The following is a 25,967-nucleotide window of genomic DNA, read 5'->3' as shown; positions in this document are numbered from 1 at the left end:
GTTGCCTTTCCACTTAGTAGTAGGTTTTGTAAGCTTCTAACTATCAAATCCAGATCTGTATTCCACAGCACATCAATGTTTAATTCATTTCCCTTCCTGTTCCCCAACCCCCTATAAACAACAAGGCTCTTACCACAAGGGTCCGTAGACAGAGAGTCCCTGCAGGAGCACGGGGGTCCAAAGCAGCTACAAGATCCCACACTTTTATTTTTCTAAAGATAAAAAATGGGATAAAAATCTTAATTAAAAGCAAAATTAAGGGACCACAGGAAGAAAAGCACAAAGTGATAGCAATAAATATGTATGGTGAATGTAATTTACATGACAAATGCAGCTCACAGGAATATATAAAAACTTTTTTGTTTTTGGAGACTTGGTTCTTCCATTCATTCTTGGGTTGAGGTTATTGGTCTTAACAGGGGAAAAAGTGTAAGTTTAACCTAAGAACGAGAAACAAGTTAGCCTTAACCAAGCTGAAGATAGTGAATGGTAAATTTACACCATACATTGGGGCCAGGAAGAGATCTTATACAATAGATCCCTTAATGATATAACAGATTACTTAGGCCTAGAAACCTACAATTCTGAGAATGGCCCAGGTCACATGTACCAGAGGAATAGAGGAATGGAGCCCAATGAAGAACTCTGGAGGTTATAAAGCAAATGCTCATATTTTGATTTAAGTAAGAAAAGCTTAGCCCTTCTAAAAATCAAACATATGGTTATGTCTCCTCAAGGTAAGTAACAGACAAAACCCAAGAAAGGTGGGAAGAGATCAAAACCGGGGGATGAGAAAATATAACCTAGCTGGAATGCATCATCACACCTTGTAGACCAGTGATGGCTGACTCAAAGCAGAGGAAGCGGTGGTGTGTTCCTGCAGCTTGAGTTGTCTTATCAGTACAGCCAGCTCATAAACTAAGCTAAAGCTGTAAGTTAGCTACTGATATTTAAAAGCTGCCAGTATTTGAACTGTAGCCTTCCACTCCCCCATGTTAGGCACCCAGACAAGAAGAAATGATAAGGAGGCCTTTATAAGTGAATATACTTTTGGTAAGAGTTTACGATATGCTTACCATTGCTGGACATGGTATCCATTCACAACATGAACAGATTCTATAACCATTGCAAATGAGACCAAAGAAAATAAAGATTACTAAACTTGTTGTAACTGAAATGTTAGGAGAAGCGAAGACAAGAGAGCTGCACTTTTAGGAATTACTCAAAGAGATAAAAATTCAAGACCTTATCACATTGTGCCCCAAAGACATTGCCTCCAATATTTCAATTTTAGTAATAAGTCACTATTTTATACACATATCCTGGTATGTATACTGGGATACATACCAGTTTTTCCAGTTCTTTGATTTATAGAGTAAAACAGACAAATGTGTCTAACCAAATAACTATTATATTAATAAAAATCATGAGCAAACAAGTAGTTAGATGGCTGGGAAGAACATTTTAGCAAAGTAAACCAAAAAAAAAAAAAAAAAGAAGAGAAGTAAAGTAAACAAAAGGGGTGCCTGGGTTGCTCAGTCACTTAAGCATCTGACTCTTGATTTTGGCTCAGGTCATGTCTCATGGTTCATGGGTTTGAGCCCTATACTGGGCTGCGTGTTCACAGTGCAGAGCCTGCTTGGGATCTCTCTCTCTGCTCTTCCTGCTCACTCTCTCAAAATAAATAAATAAACTTTAAAAAAAGAAAAAGAAAAAGTAAACAAAGGAAAGGTGAATACATAGATTAGGCACAAGAAATATTGTATCAGATCATTTCCATGAAATCTATAATCTTTTCGAGTCTAGGAAAGACTATATTTAACATCCTCAGGCAGGAGGGATCAAGATGTACATTTTTTTAAAAACTCCGTTAGCAAACTCACCCATCATAGGCCCCACTGACTATCCTCTTGTTATCAAATCGGATACAGCGCACCAGTTCCTCATGGCCTTCCAACACTCGTAAACATGCACCACATTCTATGTCCCATAATCTGGAAGAGAAAACTGAGTGAACTTTCATGTAGTCTTTTCTAAGCTTTGGACGTTATAATAATACACTTTGTAGGTCTTCAAAAAATTCACAAAAATGCAATCAATCAACACTCATACAAAAATATATTGTTTTCAGTGTAATTTCTTTCCTTTCTACTGTGTAACTCCGGCAGAAGAATGTATGATTTAAGTTCAAATGAAGTATATATTTTCAAAGCACAATGCTTTATAGAATTCTGTAACCAGCATCCTCAAGCATAAAAAAGATGAATTCAATGTCCCCAGTTGTCTGTGAAGGACATGACCAAGCCAAGAAAAGTAATGCTTCCTGAAATCACTATTAAGAATGAGATACAGGGTATCAGTGATATCCTGCCGTCACAAAGCATGTCCACGTCTGTTGGTAAGCACACTCTTGGCTTTTACCCTCGGGCCAGGACAGTCTTTCTCATATAATGGGAACAAAAAGCAAGTTCTCAAAAACTTTTATTATTAATTTAAAAAACTGTCTTAATTCAGACCAATGCAAATGAAAGGACAATTTCTTTAGATGTGACAATAGTTCTATCTGTTGTTTTTTTAATGGCCTTTTCATCTCCTTAGTACTTTTTGAAGGCAGGGAGAGGACTGATAAATTTTCCAAATTCTATTCATATCTGTGTCATTCAGCTTTGTGAAGGGAAAACACCAAAAAAGTAGTTTAGTCTGTGGATTCTTCATAATTTCAAAGACTGGCAACTCCCTGGATAATTATGTAATGCTAAGAAAACTAAATGTACAATTTCAAGTAGGGAAAAAAAATTTTTTTTCTTTTTATTTTTTTGTTAACACTGGTGGAGAAAAGGCCTTTGGCTATTTGACTTTTCACCTGTACACAGGAAGAACTTAACGAGGAGGGCCTTCAACCTCCATCTACTTATCACTCTTGTCCACTTCCTCATTCAAGCAGTGCCTTTAAAACAAGTATATCTGGGAATAAAACTATTATAGGAAGGAAACACATCAATAAAAGGCTTTGCTATGCTATGTTTCTGTTTGGGATGAATTTTTTTTTTCTTTTTTTTTTGGTCAAACTTTTGGCCTATAAGAAGCTACAGAAAGGAAGAACATTTGGGGCACCTGGCTGGCTCAGTTGGTAGAGGATGTGACTCTTGATCTCTGGGCTGTGAGTTCAAGTCCCACATCAGGGGTAGAGATTACTTAAAAATAAAAATCTTTTTTAAAAAAGTTTATTTATTTATTTTGAGAGAGAAAGCGAGCAAGTGGGGAAGGGGCAGAGAAAGAGAATCCCAAGCAGGTTCCACACTACCACAGTGCAGAGCCCAGCGGTGCTCAAACTCACGAACCACAAGATTAAGATGTGAGCTGAAGTCAGATGCTTAACCGACGGAGTCACCCAAGCACCCCTAAAAATAAAAATCTTAAAAAAAGAAAACAAGAAAGGAAAAACATTTTATTATAAACATAACACACTGGAAGATTTGTTGAATCTGTGTGCAAACGGTGAGTGGCAGGGTACTACTGCTCCCTTTTGGGTGACAGCACCTGCTGCTCACCTAATAGTGTTGTCAGACGAGCCACTCACGACCAGCCTATCTCTGTACTGCAAACAGGCAATGCCACGTTTGTGTCCATTTAAGGTCCTTACAAATTCACAAGTACTTGTGTTCCATACCTGAAACAGAAATAGCATTTGGCAGTTGATTTGGTGCTTTTACTAGTAAAAGCACTATGGCAACTGGAGTCTTGGGGAAGCAGAAAATGGTACCGAGCCAATAGGGGGAAGTCAACTTCTCAAACCAAACCAAATCAAAAAAAGAAAAAAAAAAAAGGACAAGTTTAATTCTTAATAATATAGGGCTAAATTGTAGCTGGCTGCTATCACATGAAAATTCCTTGGATTGATTTATTCTTATGGAGTTATTAGTCTGGTCTTACAGACAAATTTTCTAGAAACTAAATTAACCCCTGGCCTTCTCACACTCACCATTATTTACAGGAATAAGATAACTGATCAAAATTTTCACACAGCTTGTCTCATTCATTGCCTTTTTACAAACAGACTAGTATCTGAATTAAACTACTTCATATGGCCGTTTAAATATGAAACATCCCTCGATTGGATTTTCATATGAACACCCTTACTCTAAGTTGGAGACTTATCAAAAAATGCCTCATTACTTTTATAGTCCTATCTCCAGATGCAGAAACGATGTACTTGTCATCAAAGTCTACAACGTTGACAGCAGCTCTATGTCCGACTAGCACCCTCCGGAGGGTGATGTCAGTTGGGGAGGCCATATCCCATACAGCAATGGAACGGTCTTTGGAACAGGTCACCATCATGCCATTATTGAAACGCAAGTGCAAAACGGCTTCACAATGGTGAATCAACGTGTTCAGCATTTCACCTGTATTTACATCCCATACCCTGGAACAAACAACATTGAGAAGGTTATCTGAGGTTTTGATGAGACTCCTGGCTATGATCTATTTGACTGCTACATTCCCCACTCACCCTGCCCCATTTTCATAATTAGTGTTATACTCTACTCTCTTGCAGCTTTGGGACTGAGCTGGGGTGAAGAGTTCTGATGGACCACAGGGAAGTGACAGATAGAGGGCTGGACTGGAAGAGGACAAGGAGAGGGACAGGGTGCAGCCAGTGTGGAACCCTGGAGACACACTATTTGAAATATGACTGAGTTATGGGGGAGAAGGGGAAGAATGAGGACACAACCGCTATCACCTACTAATTGGGCCAGACTTTAAGATTATTACAAAACTTCTGACATTCAATCTGATGCCTTTAACGAGATACATTTTATTTATTTTTTAAATGTTTATTTTTGAAAGAGAGAGAGGGAGCGAGAGAGTATGCATGAGCATGGCAGAGGCAGAGACAGAGAGGGAGACAGAGGATCGAAGCGGGCCCTGCGCTGACAGCAGAGCGCCTGATGCAGGGCTTCAACTCAGGAACTGTGAGATCATGACCTGAGCCGAAGTTAGACGCCTAACCGCTTAACTGACTGAGACACCCAGGCACCCCTAATGAGATACATTTTAAAGTAGGAATCTGATTAATGACAGTCGCATTAGTGTCCCACAGATAGCCCTCAGGAAATAGAACTGATACAGGCCAAGAAGCTACTGTAACAGACTGACTTAGTAATGTGGATTTGAGCTTGATAACCCTGGATCTTCAATTTTACCCTAAAGGCCAGGACCAAGATGACTTATACTCTAAGTTCAAAGCGTCATTTCTGTGCCTTAAAAGGGGGTAGAGATTAAGAAGAGCCATCCCAGGGGCTCCTGGGTGGCTCAGTTGGTTAAGCGTCTGACTCTTGATTTCAGCTCAGGTCATGATCTCCAGGTTTTTATGCTCATAGCACAGAAGCCTGCTTGGCATTCTCTCTCCTCTCTTTCTGCCCCTCTCCCTGCTCGCTCATGCCTGTGCTCGCTCGCTCTCTAACAAAATAAACATTAAAGAAAATAAGGGCAAAAAAATAGCTGTAGTGTAAATGGGGGCTTACAGCAGAGTGTGGGACCTTTGGATAGCTTGAGAATTTTGTGTGAGGATATATTTTGATTACTCTATTTTTGTGTATTTACTTTGATTTTCATAACACATTTTATTTCCTTTTCCAATTTAACCCCATCTTTTAGAAAATCATTTTGTCCCTTATCCTATAAATGATGTTAGCCTCTACAATGTTTAGCTTCCTCGAGGCACTCCACAGCATCAATAAATGTTAAATGTTGATAACTATAAGAACTGAGCTTGCTATGCCTTTAAGTCAGAAGACAAGAAAGAGGAACAGCCTTTTCTATTCACAGAGGATAATTTGGAATGGTAAACATTTAACTTCAGAGAATCTAACAATGCAGTTAACTGCTTTTTTCCTATTTTTTTTAAAAAGTTACTTCTGATGCATTATGTTTGCTAAATCCTTTAGCTTAAGGCAAAATTCCTAACTGAGGTTTCCAGCAGTGCTGCTGGTCCCCAGCACTCAAGCTACACTGGACTCCAGCAGCATAATGGCTGTGTCATCAAATCACTAACGCCTCTGGAAATTGAAGGCCCCTCCCTGAGTAAAGCTTGCAATTAAAAACTGCAGGGACAGCAGGGGAGGGGCTGGCAAAGAGCGAGCATTGCTCACCTGTACACATTTTAAAGGAGATAATGCATGTCTGTACCACAGTTATAACCACCTGAAAGGAGGCTTAATTCCATTCCCATCATTCCCCTGTGAGGCAGTTTTTGTAAGGCATGCACAAGGTTTACCGAGTTTCTACAATTGATGATTTTCCCAAATTAAAACAGCGTATGTAGTTTCTTCAATGTGCAAAAATGTAAACTTGCCTGAGTCATTCCTAAATCAAGTTTTCTACTTCTATGTGGACACATGATGTGGAGAGCTGATGGTTTATTCTTCTTTAGTTATGAAGTTTCAGAACTGTGTTCATGCAGCTACTTACAACGAAATTACTATCTATGACAAAGCACAGAGCAGATTGCTATTCCAGAGTTCAAAAGATCATGTGAAATCTTCTACCTGACTGTGGAATCCGATGACCCAGTTATGATCACCCTCTCATCATACTGGAGACACAGGACTGAACCCGTATGGCCGGTGAGAATTCGCTTGCATTCCAGCGTGCTTTTATCCCAGATCTAGGATGGCAAACAAGATCCTTTTGATCACTGTGATGATGGGGTGCTGCCGAGACTTGTTGGCTCTATTAGGTGTTTGATTCCTCTAAAGAATCAAAGCCCAGAGTAATGTGGAACGCATTCTTTTCTATAGGTATAGCTAAGCACCTATATATATGTGGCTTCAATACTAATGCAGACTTTATCCTTTTCATTAAGGAACAGGGGTAACCTATAATTATGTGAAGCCCGAGTAATAGCACATTCAGTGCACTTTAAGGAGAGAATTTAACCCTAGGACGATCCATTTGTATATGCTTCTGGCGGAAAGCAAGTAACTATCCTTTAAGGAAATGATTCTGGCTTCAGGACTAGAAACAACCTAAAACTCTTATTTACCTTCTGGAAATAATGCTTAGAGATGATGCTTGGACTGCTTTATTAATGTGGACACCCTTGATCCTTCAGCCATCTCCCCATAATTGAACAGACCTCACCTTGATTGTGTTGTCTCGAAGGCCGCTTACTATCTTCTGATCATCATACTGTAAACAGTAAACTCCTTTGCTTGTTTCACTTCGGCAGTGGATTCTCTGTAAACTATGTCTTCCACATCTCCAATTAGATTCTATTGTCTGAGGAGAAGGAAGAGTAAAAAGGTAGTAATTAGGAAAGGACTAGCACTGAATTCTTATCTGACTTTCATGGCAACCAATGACAAATGCTCAGTGCTTCACTCTATTAAATACATAGACCTTAAGGCAAACTCAAAATATGTTTTTAAAAAACCACTGTTTAAAATTGCATAACATTTTTTCATTTGTAAAGTTATTAAAGATTTATTTTCTAGAACTCTCCTGCACATAACTCATTCAATTAAATGATAAACCTGGCGGCAAAGGGGCAACAGAGGGCAAGCTGTGCATTCCCTGAGGCTACATGCTCAGTGCTCCTCACACCTATGTGGTGGCCATTTCTACCAGTGAACTTCCAGGGAGGCTCAATTCATAAGTTATTTGAGTATCAGATTGTAAGTGCAACTTTAACAGTCTCAGTGCTATTGCATGACGATATCATTCTCTCTCTCATCTATTTATCTATCAGTAAACAATCTTTAAAAATTTTGCCTGGCAATTTACCATATTTTGCCTACCCTATTTACTTAAAAGAAATTGATTTTTTTTTGTTTTTTTTTTTTAAATATTTTTTTACTTATTTCTAGAAGAGAGAGGGACAGTGTGAGCAGGGGAGGGTCAGAGAGAGAGGGAGACACAGACTCTGAAATAGGCTCCAGGCTCTGAGCTGGCAGTCAGCACAGAGCCCGACGCGGGACTCGAACCCACGAACCGCGAGATCATGACCTAAGCGAAAGTCAGACACTTAACCGACTAAGCCACCCAGGCGCCCCAAAAGAGATTGATTTTTAACCCACATTAATAAACCTTAATGGGTTAGCTGTAACAATTCTGTTACTGAAGAATGCTGATGATTCTCTAGTATTTGGCATATATCCAAATATAAATAGATTCTTACCTCAATGTCCTGTATAATTTTAGGATAAAGTGCTCTATAAAAGGAGTTGGGAGGAGCATTCCCATCAGGAGGTTTGTTTTTGAATAAATACTGTCCCCTAAAAAACAATAAACATTTTCAATACAAATCACAATATCATACATGTACAAGGAGCTTCCTATTTTTTTTAAAGTGTTGTCACAGTTTCCATTCCATATAATCTCCATAACTAGTCTAGAAAAGTGTGAAGTTAAGCTCGATTTCAGGAGTCCCATTTCAGGGAATAACTTCCTGGGTTCTAAGGAACTCCGTCAACACTGATTATACACGTGATGACTTGCAGTGTAGCCATCAGAATATCAGGCCTTCAGGAATATTATAATGTCATCAAAGGGAATACACATAATCGGAATTTATCAACTGGTCTATCAGACCTCTGTACAGGCGGATTCATCGGGCTTTTGCAAATTTTGTTAGTGATGATAACTACTAACTCTGAACTCAGCACGTGCCCCACAGTTTTTTGCCCCCCACTAAGTAAAGCTGTGCCAGTATCGGTGGAGTCTAGTATCAGGGGCAGTAGGAATGCCTCTGTCACGGAGCTCATTTTTCCTAGTCTTCATTTATGTGGGGTAAGGTGTGTTGGCAGCGCAGACACCCAGGCTACTGGTGATCAGTGTAGCTATGCTTTCAAAAGGAGCAATTCAATTCATTTTGACAGAGAAGAAAGGAAATACAGGAGTGTCCAGCGGCAGGTATGGAGGAAGATGAAAAGAAATGCCTAAGAGCACTGTGCTGTCAAGTCTAAGGCATGACATTATTTCACAGGTGTGTTCCTGGCTATGTACATACACATATGCATTTTACTGCCTTCCCTTGACTCCAGTGAGCAACATTTGTTAGCATCTCCTTCCTTATGACAGCACATCTCTGGAATACTCATATCCCAAGCTAGATCTTTGCTACAAAAAAAAATCAGTAAATGGCAATCACTTCCTGCTGGGTAAAAAATTTAATTCCTCATCCTGAAGTTAAGAACCCACCAAACACGGTGTGGAAGCTAGTAAACCCCACTATGGGTGTACTAACTGCTGTTCTCACTGGCACCGTGCCTTGCAAAGTGGAGACAGGCAGAAATGCCTCAGAGTGTAATCCTGGCACCAGAGAAATCATGTTTTCTCTGGGCCAGTCATCCACTCCTCCCTCTATAGCTCCATTACAATATAATTAATTGTTCAATGTCTCCAGGAGCGCTTCTCCCCTGCCCTCTTCCTACTATACACCTTGAGAAAGTTTCTTATCAGGAAGGTAGCTGGCTTTACTTCCGTGTTAACAGTGGAAGGCAAATCTACAATGGAGAAGCTAAAATAATAGCTTTTAAAAGGGGGCTAATAGGAGCAAGAAAGATGATACATCAACATAAAGAGTGAACAAGATACATTATGAAATAATTCTGGGTTACAAGTACACTTCTCTGAACAATCTTATTCTGCAAACACACTGTAAACAAACAACAGATTTTGGGTGAAGAGATTCCAAATCTGGTTAATAATTATAACTCAATAATTTCAATTCCAACACCCTTTCATGAGGTCATAATCACTACTTTCATTTTGCAAACAAAGAAATCAAATGTCAGGGAGGTTAGGTAACATGCTTAAGGTCACCTAGCTAGTGAGTAGACCTGGAATTTGAATCTAAGTCTGGTTTCAGAGCCTGCCCTCTACTACTTTATTATCTCCCAGTGCCCACCATTCCTCAGAGATTCTTGCCCTCCTTTTAAATCTCTGGCAATTGAATAGAGGCACCCCAGGATTTTCTTCATATGTAATAAAACTATCCCTACATTCTAAGAGAAGAGAAACCATATAAGCCTCTGATCTCATTTTTTACCTCAATGTATTTTTCATGCCTTGCTAAAGTGTCTGAATTTCTTCAAATTAAAGGTGGTACAAAAAAGGGTGGCGAGGTGCTGAAAACTGGGTTTTCAGTCTATATCTGTGTTATAAGTCAAAACCTTTTATGATGGAAGCTCTCTGACAACAGGGACCACTTCTATGTGAAATGCCTAGTGCCTCTGAGAATGTAAGTACATGATAAATGCTAAATATTAAATTTAGAATGTTACCATAAAATGTGATCTGCTGATTAAGAAAATGGACTTTCCCAAGTGGTCGTTTATTATACTTTTAAGAGTTACCATTACTGAGCACAGAGAGCACACTCAATAGTATTCAAGATAGAAAGCGACAGATAGGGGCAGACTGTCAAATTCATCTAGATACAAAATACAACAGTGGAGTGGAAGCTAAACCCAAAGTTTCATCAGAAAACTATATTTACTTATTTATTTTTGGTTAGGGGAAATGGAAGAAACTCTCAAAGGCAGGATTTGGGGAAAGGTATGAAAGGAAAACTTTGACGCGGTAGGCTTGGAAAGACAATCTGAGAGAAGATGAGAAAGTGATCATAGATTAAATTTTTAAAAAGTAGGGGAGAACACTAACACAAGAAGAAAGGCAAATTTAAAAAATACAAGCAGCCAGGGGCGCCTGGGTAGCTCAGTCGGTTAGGCATCCAACTTCAGCTCAGGTCATGATCTTGCAGTCTGAGTTCAAGCCCTGTGTTGGGCTCTGTGCTGACAGCTCAGAGCCCGGAGCCTGCTTCAGATTCTGTGTCTCCCTCTTTCTCTGCCCTTCTCCCACTCACACTCTGTCTCTCTCTGTCTCTCAAGCAAAACAAAACAAAACAAAAAACAAAAAACAAAAACAAACAAGCAGAGAAAGTCAAGGGGGATATTAGAGGAGGTCTCCATGGGGTGGACAAATACTTGTAATTTTACGGGGCTCTGTCAAGGAAAGATGACAAGATGTGGCCAGAGACCAAGGAATATGGTCTGAACTATGAATGATGCTCAAAAGAACAGGAATTAGGAAAAGAGTGATAATTAATACTGGATCCTAGATTATCTTTCAGCCATACCTTCATATACCCCTTTTAAAAGGCAAAAGGCCACCTTTTCAATGATCTTGTTTGGTTTTTTCCTTTGTAACTAACATAACAGATCTTCCTATTTATTGCCAACTCCAAGTAAAATTGTGGAGGCTACCTTGTCTTTGGCATTTTCAAACATGCGTCTGCCCAAATCTGCTCATCTGTTTCTTATTCTTCCTGCCTTCAAAAAAAAAAAGAAAAGAAAAGAAAAGAGTTTGTAGGGGGCACCTGGGTGGCTTGGCTGGTTAAGCATCTGTCTCCTGATTTCAGCTCAGCTCAGCTCATGATCTCACAATTCCTGAGATGGAGCCCTTCATCAGGCTCTGACAGCAGGGGATTCTCTCTCTCTGCCCCTCCTCCACGCACACACATGCATGTGTTCTCTCAAAAGAAATAAACTTAAAACAAAAAGTAAAAAAAAAAAAAGTGTATGTAAACTACCAATGTCTGATAAAGGCTTACTGTTATTTACATTTCAAATGGGAACAAAGTGTATTTTAATAGGGAAGAAACCCTTTATTGCTATCGGAGTGAATCTCTGTCATAGAGATTTTAGGTCATGAGTTCTGATTTGGAGGAGAGTTTGGGCTTTTTTTTTAAATGTCATTTTTTTAAAGATTTTATTATTTTTATTATTTTTTTAAGTTTATTTTTTGAGAGAGAGTGTGAGTGGGGGAGGGGCGGGGGTGGGGGGAGACAGAGGACCTGAAACAGGCTCTATACTGGGAGCAGAGAGCCTGATGTAGGGCTTAGACTAATGAACCATGAGATCATGAACCACGAAGTCGGATGCTTAACTGACTGAAACACCCAGGCACCCTAAATAACATTCTTTTAACTTTTATTGTTTTTTAAGGTTTTATTTATTTTTTGAGAATGAGAGACAGAGTGCAAATGGGGGAGAGATAAGAAGACACAGAATATGAAGCAGGCTCCAGGCTCCGAGTTTCAGCACAGAGCCCAATGCTGGGCCTGAATTCATGAACCATGAGATCATGACCTGAGCTGAAAGTTGGCTGCTTAACCAAATGAGCCACCCATGTGCCCCTAAATGACATTGTTTTTAGACTTTATTTATTTTTTGGGGGGGGGGAGAGTCAGAGCGAGAGAAAGAGCGAGAGAGAGACAGCGAGAGAGAGACAGACAGACAATAAGTGGGGGAGGAGGAGATGGAGGGAAAGAATCCTAAGCAGGTTCCATGGTGTCAGTGCAGAGCCCAATTCGGGGTTCAGTCTCACGCACCGTGAGATCATGACTGGAGCCGAATCAAGAGATGGGTGCTTAACCAACTGAGCTACCCAGGTGCCCCTAAGGATAATTTTTCTTTTCTCTTCTTTTTTCTCTGTGAGGAGTAGTGGAATATTCCTAGCTGCCCTAAAATTCTCCCACATAAGCAACTGCTCTTTATCTAAGGCTGGTCCTAGCATGCTTATTAGCAAAATGATGGACTTTGGATCCCAGACAAATATATACATATATTTTGCTTTTTAATAAAGAGTTTATTTCCAAAGTATGAAATAAATTATGAAAGGTTTTTATTTTTCTATACAGTGAAACAAATCAGAATAAGAAAAACATATTTGGGAAGAATAACACTATGCTTTTATATATTCACTTCTATATGGTTGAAGAATTGCCTGGCATTTGCTTCCTTTAAAATTGAATTTGAGGGAAATTTTAAAGTCTTCCTAATAGCCAAAATGGCAGAAATTTCTTGAAGCATTTGGTAGAATATTTAGGGGTCATTACATTTATTATATACCAATGAATTTCAAAGATGCAAAAAAAAAAAAAAGGAAAGGAAAGGAGCTAACTATACTTTAATGAAAACTGCCAAGAAAAGCTGATCCTCTTAACAGTTTTGTATCTCTTTACGGTCCAAGATAAATAATTGATAAAATTAATTGCTCAGGATATCCCTGAGCACACATATGTCTGCTGGTACATGTCTACCTGCTAAAATATTGAATATGTCCCTTTTATGTTACTTATGAAATTATTCACACCTGACTTTCTTTCAGTGACAGTCTAGAGACATCCTTTGAAAGTACAAATAGACAGCATCTTCCAGAAGCTCTAATGAAATGGTACCTTTATGTTAAAAGAACAACAAAATCGGTGACGTCTCTCAGGCTGCTAACTATATAATGCCTTAAGGAATTTGGGATTAAGCAGTAAAATCTTAAGAAAATAAGAGTCTTATGAGGAAACAGTGATATATACTAGATTACACACTTCACTCTTTCTGATGCCTAGAATTCTTATTCTAGTTGAATGTTAAAATAATTTTGATTACAAAGGTGATAAAACACCACAGGCATGGATTAAAGACAAGAAATCTTTTGAAGGACAACATACTTATTTGTTCGGGATTGTTTCAGGCATCTGATTTCTATGTAATCTACTTTTTTTTTTTATGTTTTATTTATTTCTGAGAGAGAGACAGAGTGAGCAGGGGAGGGTCAGAGAGAGAGGGAGACACGGAATCTGAAACAGGCTCAGGCTCTGAGCTAGCTGTGAAAACAGAGCCCGACGTGGGGCTTGAACCCACGAACCATGAGGTCATGGCCTGAGCCGAAGTCAGATGCTTAACCGACTGGGCCACCCAGGTGCACCAGATTTCTGTGTGATCTAAAGTCATCTGTCGTACAAACTGCCTATCAGCCCTTTTTCAGGACACTACATTCTGCCCAGAGAATAGAATGCTCTAAGCGAAGTCAGTTTTTAATCATTTTTTTGCAAAGTAGTATTAACACACTATGTCATTTATGAATGATTGGTCAGAAGAAAAACTGTTGAGTACATATATAACTATTTTACATTTTATGCTATAAACCAGCAAAATCATTATATTAAATGAGAAGCAGTCTCACTGGTTCCCAATGTTATTCCAATGACTCTGAATGGCCATGTCTTGAAGCTTCATAATTGCAAGAAAGTTAAAAGGCTCACCACCCTCTTCGTTCTGCCAGGCCTCTCCACAGAGAATCAGTCCTGACCATTCTTTCAATGAGCTTCTTCCATAACATGCCATCAGAGGTCACTCGGTACCATTCCTTACATACGAGTTCAGCAGCACATAGCGATTTGGCATCCAGGTATGACAGAATGTTCTCGGCAATGTGGTCCAAACCCCGAGCTGTTGTGGGTTGGGGAGGGGGCAAAGAAGAGAAATATAGGTGGTGAATGGTGGGGTTTTTTTGTTTTTTGTTTTTTTACAAAAGGTCCTTTAAAAAACAACAGCATTTATTCTTTTCTGAAAGCATATCACTGTCCCTAGTGTGGTCCAGTTTCTTTTTCAAACAGAAACTTGGGTAAAATGAGTGTCAATAATTTTTCCATAAGGTTACAGAAATGAACAGTATTTTCCATCTTCCTTTAGATAAGGAAGTTAGCGCTAACAACTAGCAAACCCCCCAAGACATTAAAAATAAAAAGGATCCTAGAAAACAATTCACATCTATCTATATGGATTTCAGCACTAGGGGATGTTCTATGGATGGCATCTCAAAGTCTGTGATTCAGACCCCCCCAAATCTCTATATTAGGTCCATTTCTCATTCCGTTTCTATTACTGCTGCAGTTCCAAAGCTGTTCAGTGAAAGAAATATCCTTTAAATGTACTAGGGGAGAGGCACTAAGTCAGAATGTGCTGGGTTATAGAATTTTGGGCATGCAGAAAGGAGAGAAGAAGGAAATACAGATTGGCATAGGAACATCCCAAGAGGAAACACAGAGAGGTATGTTTAAGTTCAAGTGTGAGTTTAATTTCAAATGTTAAAAGAAACTGTATTTGAGAGTAGTTGCTGCTATAAATCCTAAATGACAGTTGACCAAAAAATGAAAACAATCCCACACCAATAAATAACTTGGTTAGAATTTCAGAGAACATTTTGCAGGATGTATAGAGGGAAACAATGGAAGTAGATCTTGGGCTGCCTAAACTGGATGGGTTTCCCAATTAAAATACTCTACCACCCAAATCTGTACTGAGGCCTCAGAGGAATAGATCCGATAAAATAGGATGACCATACTAATAAAGTTTTTGGCTACTGTTCTAATTCACAAGTGAGACAAGCATATTCAAAGTTATTTCTCTTTCAGATTACATATCAGAGGTTTGCTAAAGACTTAAATAGTGCAGAAGGATTCCTTCATACTCTGACTCCCTTAGACACAAACTTAACCAAAAGGAAAGAGAATACCACATTTCATTTTGTGCCTTTCCCCTGAATCACACAAAGACACACTTGGACACCATTAGCAACAACCCAAATGTGCTTAAACATTATTCTAATTATAAAATTGTATGGATATCAGTCACATTTTTCAGCAGATTCAGAGAAGAAAGCATTAAATGGATTTTGTTTGGCTGGTATCACATGTTCATATTTAAGCATAAGCAGATGGAGGCATTCATCACTTAATTCTTATTAAAGGAAAATGACTATAATCCAATTCAAGATATAATAATTAGTTCCTCATGCAAAAAACAGTGATGATACAGTTCCTGCACCTTTAAATTGAAACTTTCTATGCCATCAGAAGTTTCCAAAATTCATTCCTGTTGTTTTTAATGGCTGTCATGAAATTGTTCCTGATCTTTCACTATGTCCCTATAGTAAGTCTTTGGAAGTAATTTCACCTAACAGTCTAAACAAACCCATTACATTAATGGATTATAGGCATTTTTTGAAGTAGTTTGGTTTACTAAATGTAGCCAGGTGGTGTAGGTTTATAAGTTAAAATGGCCATAAAGCATTAGCCTGATGATTTAATATCTTATAAAGTGGTCAGCAGATACACACCAGGGATCAGGATTAGGCAAAGGATACACTGATCTAATCAACTCCTGCTCAATTCTTAGTGGTATATGCTTGAGACAGTAGCATGTCCCAGTAACTGGGGAGAGCGCAGTAATGAGGTACACATAGATTGTTCACACAATGAAAACTGTTTGCCTGTGGCTAAAACAAAGTCCAATGAGGGAAGAGGGGGCAGAAGTCTATTACACTTAACAAAAAATATAGGTACAAATTTAGCTTTAAAGTGGTTTTTTCTAAGATACAAATAGGTATTTCTTTTGTTTTAAAGGGTGACTTAAATTCCAATTTTGGAGAAATAAACAAACGAAAAAGATAATTGGCAAAGATTAAGCAAAGTAGTAATATGCCGTTTTGGGGAGGGTTGGTATATTTTTCAAAGAGGATAGTTTGGTACAAGTGTTAAAAGTCTTAAAAATATTCATAATTCTTCAATATAGGAGTCCTGTTTCTGTTATTTTTCCCCAGGAAAAGATTAGTGAATAAGAATGTCCACCACCACAAAGTTTATAATAGGAAAAACATTTTAAACTACCTAAATGTCCACAAAAGGGGTTAAATAATATGTGCTTTGGCCATCATAAAGAATATATAATACTATAAATAATTATGTTTTTTAAAAAACACAGGAAAGTACATTAAGAACATAGTAGGAAAAAAATGTTACAAATGCTTTAGAAGGAAATATACACACCTAGGAAAAAAACCTGTAAGGCTACATGCCAACAACATATTAATAGGTATTAGCAGCTCTCTCTGAATGGTAGGGTTCTGGGAAATTTTATTTTTATATTTTAAATGGTTTTGAATTTTCTAAATTTCCTATAGCTTCTATAATCAGGAAACAATTGAAAAAAATAAAAACAAGATATAATATTTTAGAGATTCACTCATCTTTTGTACTATATTTTCTTTTAAAATAAACTTTTAACACAGAGGACAACCTTATATCTTCTTGAGGTAGCATTTCCCCCAAATAATGATGTCTACATAGTACCCTGGGATCACCACCAAGCATTTGGTAAAACCACCACATCATCCTCCACAAAAAATGTATTTTAAGTGTGTGAGCGTATGTGTGTGTGTATTCAAACCTATATTGAGCTTACGATAGATGTTCGATTACTGAGAACAGTGAGGTTGCAAAGCCTGGAGTTTACAAATTAATGTCACAAGGCTCCTGAGATACCTTTCTTTATAAAATACTCAATTAAAAATGTTTCTTATTCAGTCCCATAATCTAAATATTCTGTTGGCCAATTCCCATGGAAAACCAAATCCAAGTACATAGGTTAACATATCTTGAAACTGAGACACATTATCAAGGTAGCAGCTCAGAAAAAATTTTATTTGCACCTCTGAGTGGGTAAGAACAGAGTGACTAAAGGGTAGGAGATACAGAGAAGACCGGGGAAAGAAGAGTCTCTATTTCCAGAGTTCGACATTGGGTATTTATACCCCAAGAAGGTAACATTAAAGGACTCCGTTTGTAAAATTCAAGCCAATAAAGACTTAAAAAGAGAGATGACGATCCAGTTTCATTACCATTGTCACTTATCTTCCAGGCAAATTAATGGCTCACAAACACCCGTAGACATACCTGGCAGAGCAGTTATGAAATCCCTCTGCAGCATAGGTTTAAGGTATGAGTTTATGTGTCCATGTTGGTAATGACACATTTGGGATATAAGATGTTCCACAAATTCCACTTGATCGGACTCTGACCACTGCTCAAAGTATTTGACACACAGCTCCTTTTCCTTCTCATAGCTTGCTGAGAGTTTTCGTTGCTTGGGCACAATCATACTGGAAGTGCCATTGGCAAGTTTTGTCTGTAGAAGGGGTGGATTAAAAGACACATGAAACAGTAAGTACTGAAAATGAGGGAAATATATAATTTTTTGGTCTGGCATGCAATGTTATGTCTTTATGATGGAGCTCACTCTGTTACTCTATGAGTAATTGGATGGTTCTGAACAGCAATTATACAGAAAGCCACACAAAGACCACAGTAAGTTGGTAAATCAGGAGTACTGCTGGATGACTAGGCATCCATGTCTAAAAGTTCACAGGAAGAACAGGAAGAAAAATTATTTGGAGATATATAGATGAAAACTGAAAGCTGAAAGCATGTTAAGTTATTATTACTAGCAAGCAAAAAAGCTAGTTTGCTTTTTTTTGTATACACCAGTTACTAGACGTTTATATAATTACTTCCTCACAACTTATTTTTTACTAATCAAATAAGAAACCTTCCAAGCAAAGAAAAGCCAATGAATAAAATAATCTGAAACTCTAGTACCTTTGGAGATAAAGCTTAAATATAACATGTATATATTCAACCTACCCTTTCCCTTCTAAAAAGGAAATCAAACTTACATGCCATTAAGTCTTTCTATTAATTAGTTCATTAAGGAAATATCAACTGAGCACACACACAAACACTGTCCTAGGAATACAACACTGGGAATACAACACTGAACCAAAATAACAGTGTCTGTCCTCAGGAACTTATATTGTAGTATGTACAAGCAAGATAAAAGCATAATCAAATACATAGAAAATATAATGTGCACAGTGCTATTAATAAAAATAAGGGGATATGGGGCACCTAGGTGGCTCAGCTGGTTGAGTGTCCGACTCTTGATTTCAGTTCAGGTCATGACCCCAGGGTTGTGGAATTGAGCTCTACACTGGGTTCCATGCTGAGTGTGTAGCCTGCTTAAGATTCTCTCTCTCTCTCTCTCTCTCTCTCTCTCTCTCTCCCCCTCTGTTCCTCTCTCCCCACCCCCTCCCCACTCTCTCTCTCTCTAAAATAAAAGATTAAAAACTTAAAATAAAAAAAAATTAAAATAAGGGGACAGAAACCCAAAGTATATGTTATTGTAGTAGGCAAAATTCTAAGATGGCTCCACCCAAGATTCTCGGCCCTTGAAGTATATTTTCTCTTAGCTATTCAAACAAACACATAGGCACTGTTTTGATTTAATTAAGGTGCCAAATCGGCTGACCTTAAGATAGGGAGATTACTAGAATGGGTTTGACCTATCAAATGAGCCCTTTAAAAGTAGAGAGTTTTCTCCAACTGGTTACTAAAGAAGGGGACCACATGGCAAAGGATGTGGTCAGCCTCTGGGAGCCGGGAGAGCTCCCAGATGGCAGCCAGTGAGGAAACAGGTACCTCAGTACTACAAAGGTGGGGGTCTAAGTTCTGCCAACAACAATAAGCTGAGCAGAGGATTTTCCCCTAGAGCCTTCAGATGAGAACTCAGCCTGCTCAGCACCTTCATTTCAGCCTTGTGATACTTTGAACAGAGGACCCAGCTACGCTATGCCAGACTTCTGACCTAGAAAACTGTAAGCTAATGAATGGGTGTTATTTTATCCTGGTAGTTTGTTACGCAGCAATTAAAAAAACACAGAAAACTAATATAATTATTTAAGCCTATGGGGTCAGAGATAGTCTCCCTAAAGAGATGACATCTGAATTGAGACCTGAAGGAAATGAGGAAACTAGACATTTTGTTACATGGGGGAAGAATTTGAGGGCAAAGGTCCTGGGTGGCAGTCTGTCTGGCATGTTTAAGGAACACCAAAGAGGCCCTGTGTGGTTTGAACCAAGTGAACAAGGAGAAGTAAATTGGAGTAGTTCAAGCCAGATCATCCGGGTCATTTAGGTGGGGGCAGCTAATCTCCAATGACGGCCTGAAACAATTCCATCCCTCCCTGAACACTGAATGCTGTTCCTTCTGTCAAAAGGCAAAGTTTGTCCTAGCCTTTGAATCTGGGCTTTGGCAAACAAAGTGTAGAGAAAGTGACATTCAGCTTATGCTTACTTCTTCTTAGAGCCTTGAGCCACCCCATAAGAAATTCAGGCTACCTCGCTGGAGAGAGGTCAGGAAGATGAGAAGCTTTGCAGAGAGAGAGAGAGAGAGAAAGAGAAATATCACATAGAGAAGCACCTAAAAGTCTGAGAGTGACATCATCTGACTCCTTTTAAATGGAGCAAGTTATGTGAAGAACAGACTGTAGGGGACATGAATGGAAACGAGGAGACTGATTAAAAGACTGCTTCACAGTAGTCCATGGAAGAGAACAATCTTTTGGACTAGAGTGGTAGCTGCAGAGGTAATGAGAAATAATTGGGACTCAGTGTATACTTTGAAGGCAGAGCAAACTGAATTTGTTGACAGACTGGACATGGGGTATGAAAAAAGAAAGGAGACAAGGATCATATGTGAGTTTGAAGCTGGGACACTAGGAGAAGATTCAGAAATCAACTGAAACTTTTGCTACTCTGAAGAAAGTTGGTTTTCTTTAGAGGATGTCGACAAAGTGATACAAGTGGGTACTTTTCAAAGTAATTTGATAGATCTTCAGCATATTTGCTGGAAGCAATCCCAATCTGGCAGAAAAGCCAGTGTTACAATGGAGTTCATACCTGCCTGGACATATTGAACATGCTATAAAACTATCAAATTTGGAAAATCAACTTCTGCAATTCAAGGCACAGGCTGGCTTAATTTCTAAACATTAAATCCTACATGCAGGCTTCTTTACAAATGATCCTTGATACACCACTGAAAGTGTATGGCCAAGAATGACATTAGGCATTCTGTTTACCCAGAAAGAGCTGACACCTGTGAGCAGCAGGCCCTGGCGTAAAGAGTTGGATGTTTTCTAGCATAAATGCCCCTGTGGTCTAGGATATAGATGAAAAATGATTAATAAGAGCCTTGTTGGACACAGGCCTTGGGGGACTTCAGAGCTGCTTTTTGGGTAGGTTATTTGTTTGCATTTCAAAAAAGAAAAATTCAGGAAGTATGGAGTAAGATTTAGTGAGCTAATGAATAGGTAGGTGTACAAGCTTGACCAAATACCACTTCTCATCTCAACAACCCAAACCTCCCACTCCATCATCTTTTATAAATTTGTCCTTTTGTCTTGTAAAAGGTAGAAATGGGTTGGAGTTAAATGCTACCCTCAGGTATTGTTTTCCTGCTAAAGACCAGAAATGTGAGGAACAGAGAACAATAATCAGCACAGTAATGAAATAGTTCTATTTATAATCTTCAATAAACCAGATGTTTTTATAATCACAGGGAGTCATGCTTTGATCAGTGGCTATCAGACTATTAACAGATAAAAATGCCTAAGGATTTCACAAATTTGGTTATCCCACTGCAGGAGCTAAAGTTCAGTCAGGCATCTTGTATTTTCAATGACCCAATCATAAATAGGATCTAAAACATGTGGCTATTAGGAATGAAGTATAAACTGATAGTTCATGTATGTACCAACTGTCTGGGCTACTCCAGCTGGTACTACATTTTAGACACAACTTCCAAAACAGAGTATTTCCTTGTGAGGTAGAAAAACACATACCTCAGACCCATTATCGCTTTGAATGAGTTACTTAGTCTTAACCACTACACCACACTGCATTTTTTTTAAGAGCTCTGGTCCTACAGTAGTACAAAGACCTGGTTCCAAATTCTAGTTCCTCAGTTTACTAGCTGTGTGTCATGAAATAAACAACTTGATTTTTTTTTTTTTTGAGTCTCTGTTTCCCTCATTTTGCCAAATGGGGATACTGATACGATATATTCCATTGGGTTTTTGTAAGGATCAAATAAGATAATCTAAGAAAAGCATGCTTAGCTTACTACCTGGCACACAGTAAAGTGCTCAATAAATCAACATTCCTAATGAACTTCTGACACTGGTGGAACTGGACTTTCCCTCTCCTCTTGAAAATACATACTTCTGGGGCGTCTGGATGGCTCAGGTGGTTAAGTGTCTGACTCTTGATTTTGGATCAGGTCATGATCTCATGGTTTGTAGGTTTGAGCCCTGCGTCAGGCTCCATGCTGACAGTGCAGAGCCTGGTTGGGATTCTCTCTCTCTCTCTCTCTCTCTCTCTCTCTCTCTGCCCCATGCGACTCATGCTTTCTCTCTCTCAAAATAAATAAACTTAAAAAAAAAAAGAAAATACTTATTTCTTTCTCACTGTGTACTATGTGTTTTTCTATTTTAATTTCATTGCAATAAAATACACATAAAAGTGGATAATCTTGGAGCACATGGGTGGCTCATTTGGTTGGGCCTTCAACTTCCACTCAGGTCACGATCTCGCAGTACACAAGTTCAAGCCCTAATCAGGCTCTGTGCTGACAGCTTGGAGCCTGGAGCCTGCTTCAGATTCTGCGTCTCCCCCTCACACTGCCTCTCCCCTGCTCGTGCTCTGTCTCTAAGAAATAAACATTAAAAAAGTTTTTTTTAGAAAAGTGCATAATCTTAAGTGTATAGCTTGATGAATTTTCAGAATTTGAACACACTCATGTAGCACCATTATCAAGAAATAGACTACCAGGAGACTTACAAGCCTTGCCTTGACTCCTGTTTTTGGGTTGCTAGCGCTAAGGGTAAGCGCTATACTCTTTTTTTTTTTGAAATATACTTTTTAAAATTATCTTTCTGGGGCACCTGGGTGGCTCAGTTGGTTGAAATAAAATATTTTTATTTATAAAAAAATAAATAAATGATTAAAGCTGTCTGCCTATACAATTTAGAGTAGCATTAAAAAATATACTTAGGAATAAACTTAACAACATATGTGTTAATACCTGTAAAGCTGAAAACAACAAAATAGTGCCAAGGGAAATTAAAAAAAGATTTTTTTAATGTTTATTTATTTTTGTGCATGAGAGAGACACAGAGCACAAGCAGGGGAGGGGAGAGAGAAGGATACACAGAATCCAAAGCAGACTCCAGACTCTGAGCTGTCAGTACAGAGCCTGATGTGGAGCTTGAACCTATGAGCTGTGAGATCATAACCTAAGCCGAAGTTGAATGCTTAACCGACTCAGCCACCCAGGGGCCCTGGGAGCTGAGGAAGATTTTTAAAAGACCTAAATAAATGGAGAGGTATATTACGTTCAAAAATGGGACTCAATATGGTTAAGATGTTCATTCTTCCCAATCAATCCACTGATAAGAGTCAATGCAATATCAATGAAATTCCAGCAATGAAATTGACAAGGTGACTGTAAAATTTGAATGGATATACAAAGGACCTAGACTTCAGCCAAGTGATCCTACAAAATAGAAAGAAAGATAGAGGATTCACACCACTGAATTTCAAGACTTAAATAAAGCAATAATAATCAAGATAGTGTGACTTTGGTGTAAGGACAAACATGTAGATCAATCAAACAGAATATAGACTCCACAAAGAGATTTACATATGGCCAGTTGATTTTTGAGAAAGGTGCCAAGATAATTCAATAAGGAAAAACAGACTTTTCAAAAGATGCTGTTGAAACATCTGGATATCCATATAGAAACAATGGACTTTGTTCTTTACTTTCAACCATTTCTGAAAATTAACTTACATGGATTTTGGATGTATATGTAGGAGCTAAGACAATGTCTAAAAGCAAACATTGGAGAAAATCTTGGTACTCTTGAGATAGGTAAGCATTTCATACATAGGGCACAAAAGCACAAACTATTTTTAAGTTTATTTACTTGGCGGGGTGGGGGTGGGGGGGATGAAAGGAGAGCAAGAGAGCAAGTGGCCTAGCGGGGGAGGGGCAGAGAGAGGAAGAGAGACAATCCCAAGCAGGCTCCACACAGAGCAGAGCCTGACATGACTCGAACCCACGAACCACGAGATCATGACCTAGGCTGGAATCAAGTCAGACACTTCATTGACGGGGCCACTCAGGCACCCCTACAAACTATTTCTTAAGGAAGAAATAGATAAATTAGCAGGTGCCAAATTTTAAACTTCTGGTTTCTAAAAGAAACAGTTAACAAAATAAAAATATGATCACAAACTGGGAGAAAATATTTGCAATATATACTTTGACAAAGGACTTGTGTTCAGAATATATAAAGAACTCTTAGAATTTGATAGTAAGACAACAAATAACTCTTTTCTTTTTTTAATGGGCCAAATATTTGAATAGACACTTTACAAAAAAGAATCATGGATGGCCAATAAGCCCATGGAAAGATGTTTAAACTCATTAGTCACAAGGGAAATGCAAATTAAAATCACAATGAGATACTACTACACACTTATGACAATGACTAAAATTAAAAAGACTGATGATAGTATGTATGGACAAGAATGAGGAACAAATGAGCCTCTCATACTCTGCTGGCAGTAATGGTTAAAGGTACAACTGTTTTAGTACACAGAGCACAGTTTCTTATAAAATTGAACATATATTTATCATATGACCCACTCCTAGACATTTACTGCCCCTGCAAAATGAAAACATATTTTCACATAAAGACTTGTACATTCATGTTCAGAATTGCTTTATTCAGAATAGTCTCAAGCTAAAAAAAAAAAAAAAAGAATCTCCATGTCCATCAAGAGTGGAGCAAACTGAGGTCTATCTGTAAAATGGAATAGTACTCAGCAATAAAAGGAATGAATTACAGATACACAAAACCTCATCTAAGAATCTCAAAAACATGCTGAACAAAGGAAGCCAGGCACAAAACCTCTTACTTTACAACTCTACTTGTATGAAACTCTAGGAACAATGAATCAAATTTATAATGACAAAAACAGATCAGTGACTGACTGGGGCTGGATGTGGGCGTGGGGCTGACTGATTAAGGACACAAGAGAAGGTCCTGGGGCAATGAACATGTTCTACAGCTTGACTGCTACACAGCTGTATGTATACTTTTGCCAAAAATGCATCGAACTATGTACTTAAAATGGGTGTATTTTATTGTATGTAAATTACATTTTAATAAAATGGAAACTTCTAAGGATAGAGTATTCCTAAATATAAATGTCACTGTAATATTAATTTCATCTGTAACAAAGATACTACATTTATAGAGAGCTCAAAGGTCTTTGTTATCAAGCTTCTCCCCTCTATCATTCTCCCATACAGATTTTTCTACTAATGGCTAAAGTAAAAGTAGCAAAATTTCAATTTGAGAACCTTTGAAAATCCACAAGGGCACAGTGAAAAAGTTCAATTATTAAAAAATCAAAAGGTTGTATATTAGAGTGTATGGGAGAAAGGGTAATGGTTACTGGTGGCAATAGAATTGATTTGGCTTTCCCAACAAAAGCTTGATGACTCAACCACTGCTGTTCAAATGTCTAGGAAAGCTGACAAACAACCTCAGTTTAATGGTAACACTAACTTTCTGCTACCCCTGCACATCCCTTCTGCTTTTCTGTTTACGATGAACAGTTAGCTCCAAAAGAAAGAAAGGAAGGAGCTGTCAGGTGACAAGCACAAAAATGAAAGGACTTAAGTATTTATATGACTGTCTTCAGCTTAGTCTTCAAAGGCTAAAGGCTAACATTTTCCCCCGGACCCCCGAAAACATATTACAAGCACCACTTTCAAAATTACCATGAATTTCTTTGAAGCTGCTACCTGGGCCAGGAGGGAGAAACACACACTTTCAGACATCAACCAGCTTAACCACAACCACTGCAATATCAAGAGTGCTGACTTTGCTAACTGTATTGTGTATGGGTTGGAAGACACAGCATGGACTGGCTGAAGTTTATGGTGAGATGATGTTTCTAGCTGGCATGTAAACCCTGCTTTAGCTGCAAGGAACGGTGTGGTAAGTAGAGAAAGAAAAATATTCTAGACACAGGACACCATTTGGAATTGGGGGTGCAAGGATGAGATAAAGAGAGTAGTATTTATGACTAAAGAGAGGCAAATGATATTTAAGGATTCTTCCTGGCCTTAAGAAGGGCTTTGGGGTGTATGTGAAATAGTGAATGGGGATTAAGGAGCGCACTTGCTGTGGGGCGCCTGTGTGGCTTAGTCAGTTAAGTTTCTGAGTTTGGCTCAGGTCATGATCTCGTGCTCGAGAGTTTGAGCCCAGCACTGTGCTGTATGCTCTCTGCCGTCAGTGAGGAGCCTGCCTCGGATCCTCTGTCCTCTCCTCTCTGCCTCTCCCCTCCTGGTGCACGTGTGCACAGGCTC

General features: G+C 38.6%; 1 protein-coding gene across 6 annotated transcripts in view; it reads right to left on the bottom strand.

Moving 5' to 3' along the window:
* Window positions 1-25,967, bottom strand: part of BTRC (beta-transducin repeat containing E3 ubiquitin protein ligase) — a 179,450-nt gene that overhangs the window by 13,690 nt on the left and 139,793 nt on the right. For all 6 annotated transcript variants that reach the window (XM_077748322.1, XM_077748323.1, XM_077748325.1 and 3 more), the window contains 9 exons: window positions 17,579-17,810; window positions 14,108-14,294; window positions 8,183-8,279; window positions 7,147-7,284; window positions 6,552-6,670; window positions 4,177-4,426; window positions 3,552-3,670; window positions 1,884-1,994; window positions 134-212 (listed from right to left, as the gene is read on the bottom strand). In XM_077748322.1, coding sequence (XP_077604448.1) covers window positions 134-212; window positions 1,884-1,994; window positions 3,552-3,670; window positions 4,177-4,426; window positions 6,552-6,670; window positions 7,147-7,284; window positions 8,183-8,279; window positions 14,108-14,294; window positions 17,579-17,810 — 1,332 coding nt within the window. The remainder of the gene's footprint in view (window positions 1-133; window positions 213-1,883; window positions 1,995-3,551; window positions 3,671-4,176; window positions 4,427-6,551; window positions 6,671-7,146; window positions 7,285-8,182; window positions 8,280-14,107; window positions 14,295-17,578; window positions 17,811-25,967) is intronic.

This window comes from Crocuta crocuta, unplaced genomic scaffold, assembly GCF_008692635.1.
Source record: "Crocuta crocuta isolate KB4526 unplaced genomic scaffold, BGI_CrCroc_1.0 scaffold619, whole genome shotgun sequence".
Lineage (NCBI taxonomy): Eukaryota > Metazoa > Chordata > Mammalia > Carnivora > Hyaenidae > Crocuta > Crocuta crocuta.
The sequence above is the reverse complement of the archived record's forward strand: the minus strand, read 5'-3'. Positions and strand labels throughout refer to the sequence as shown.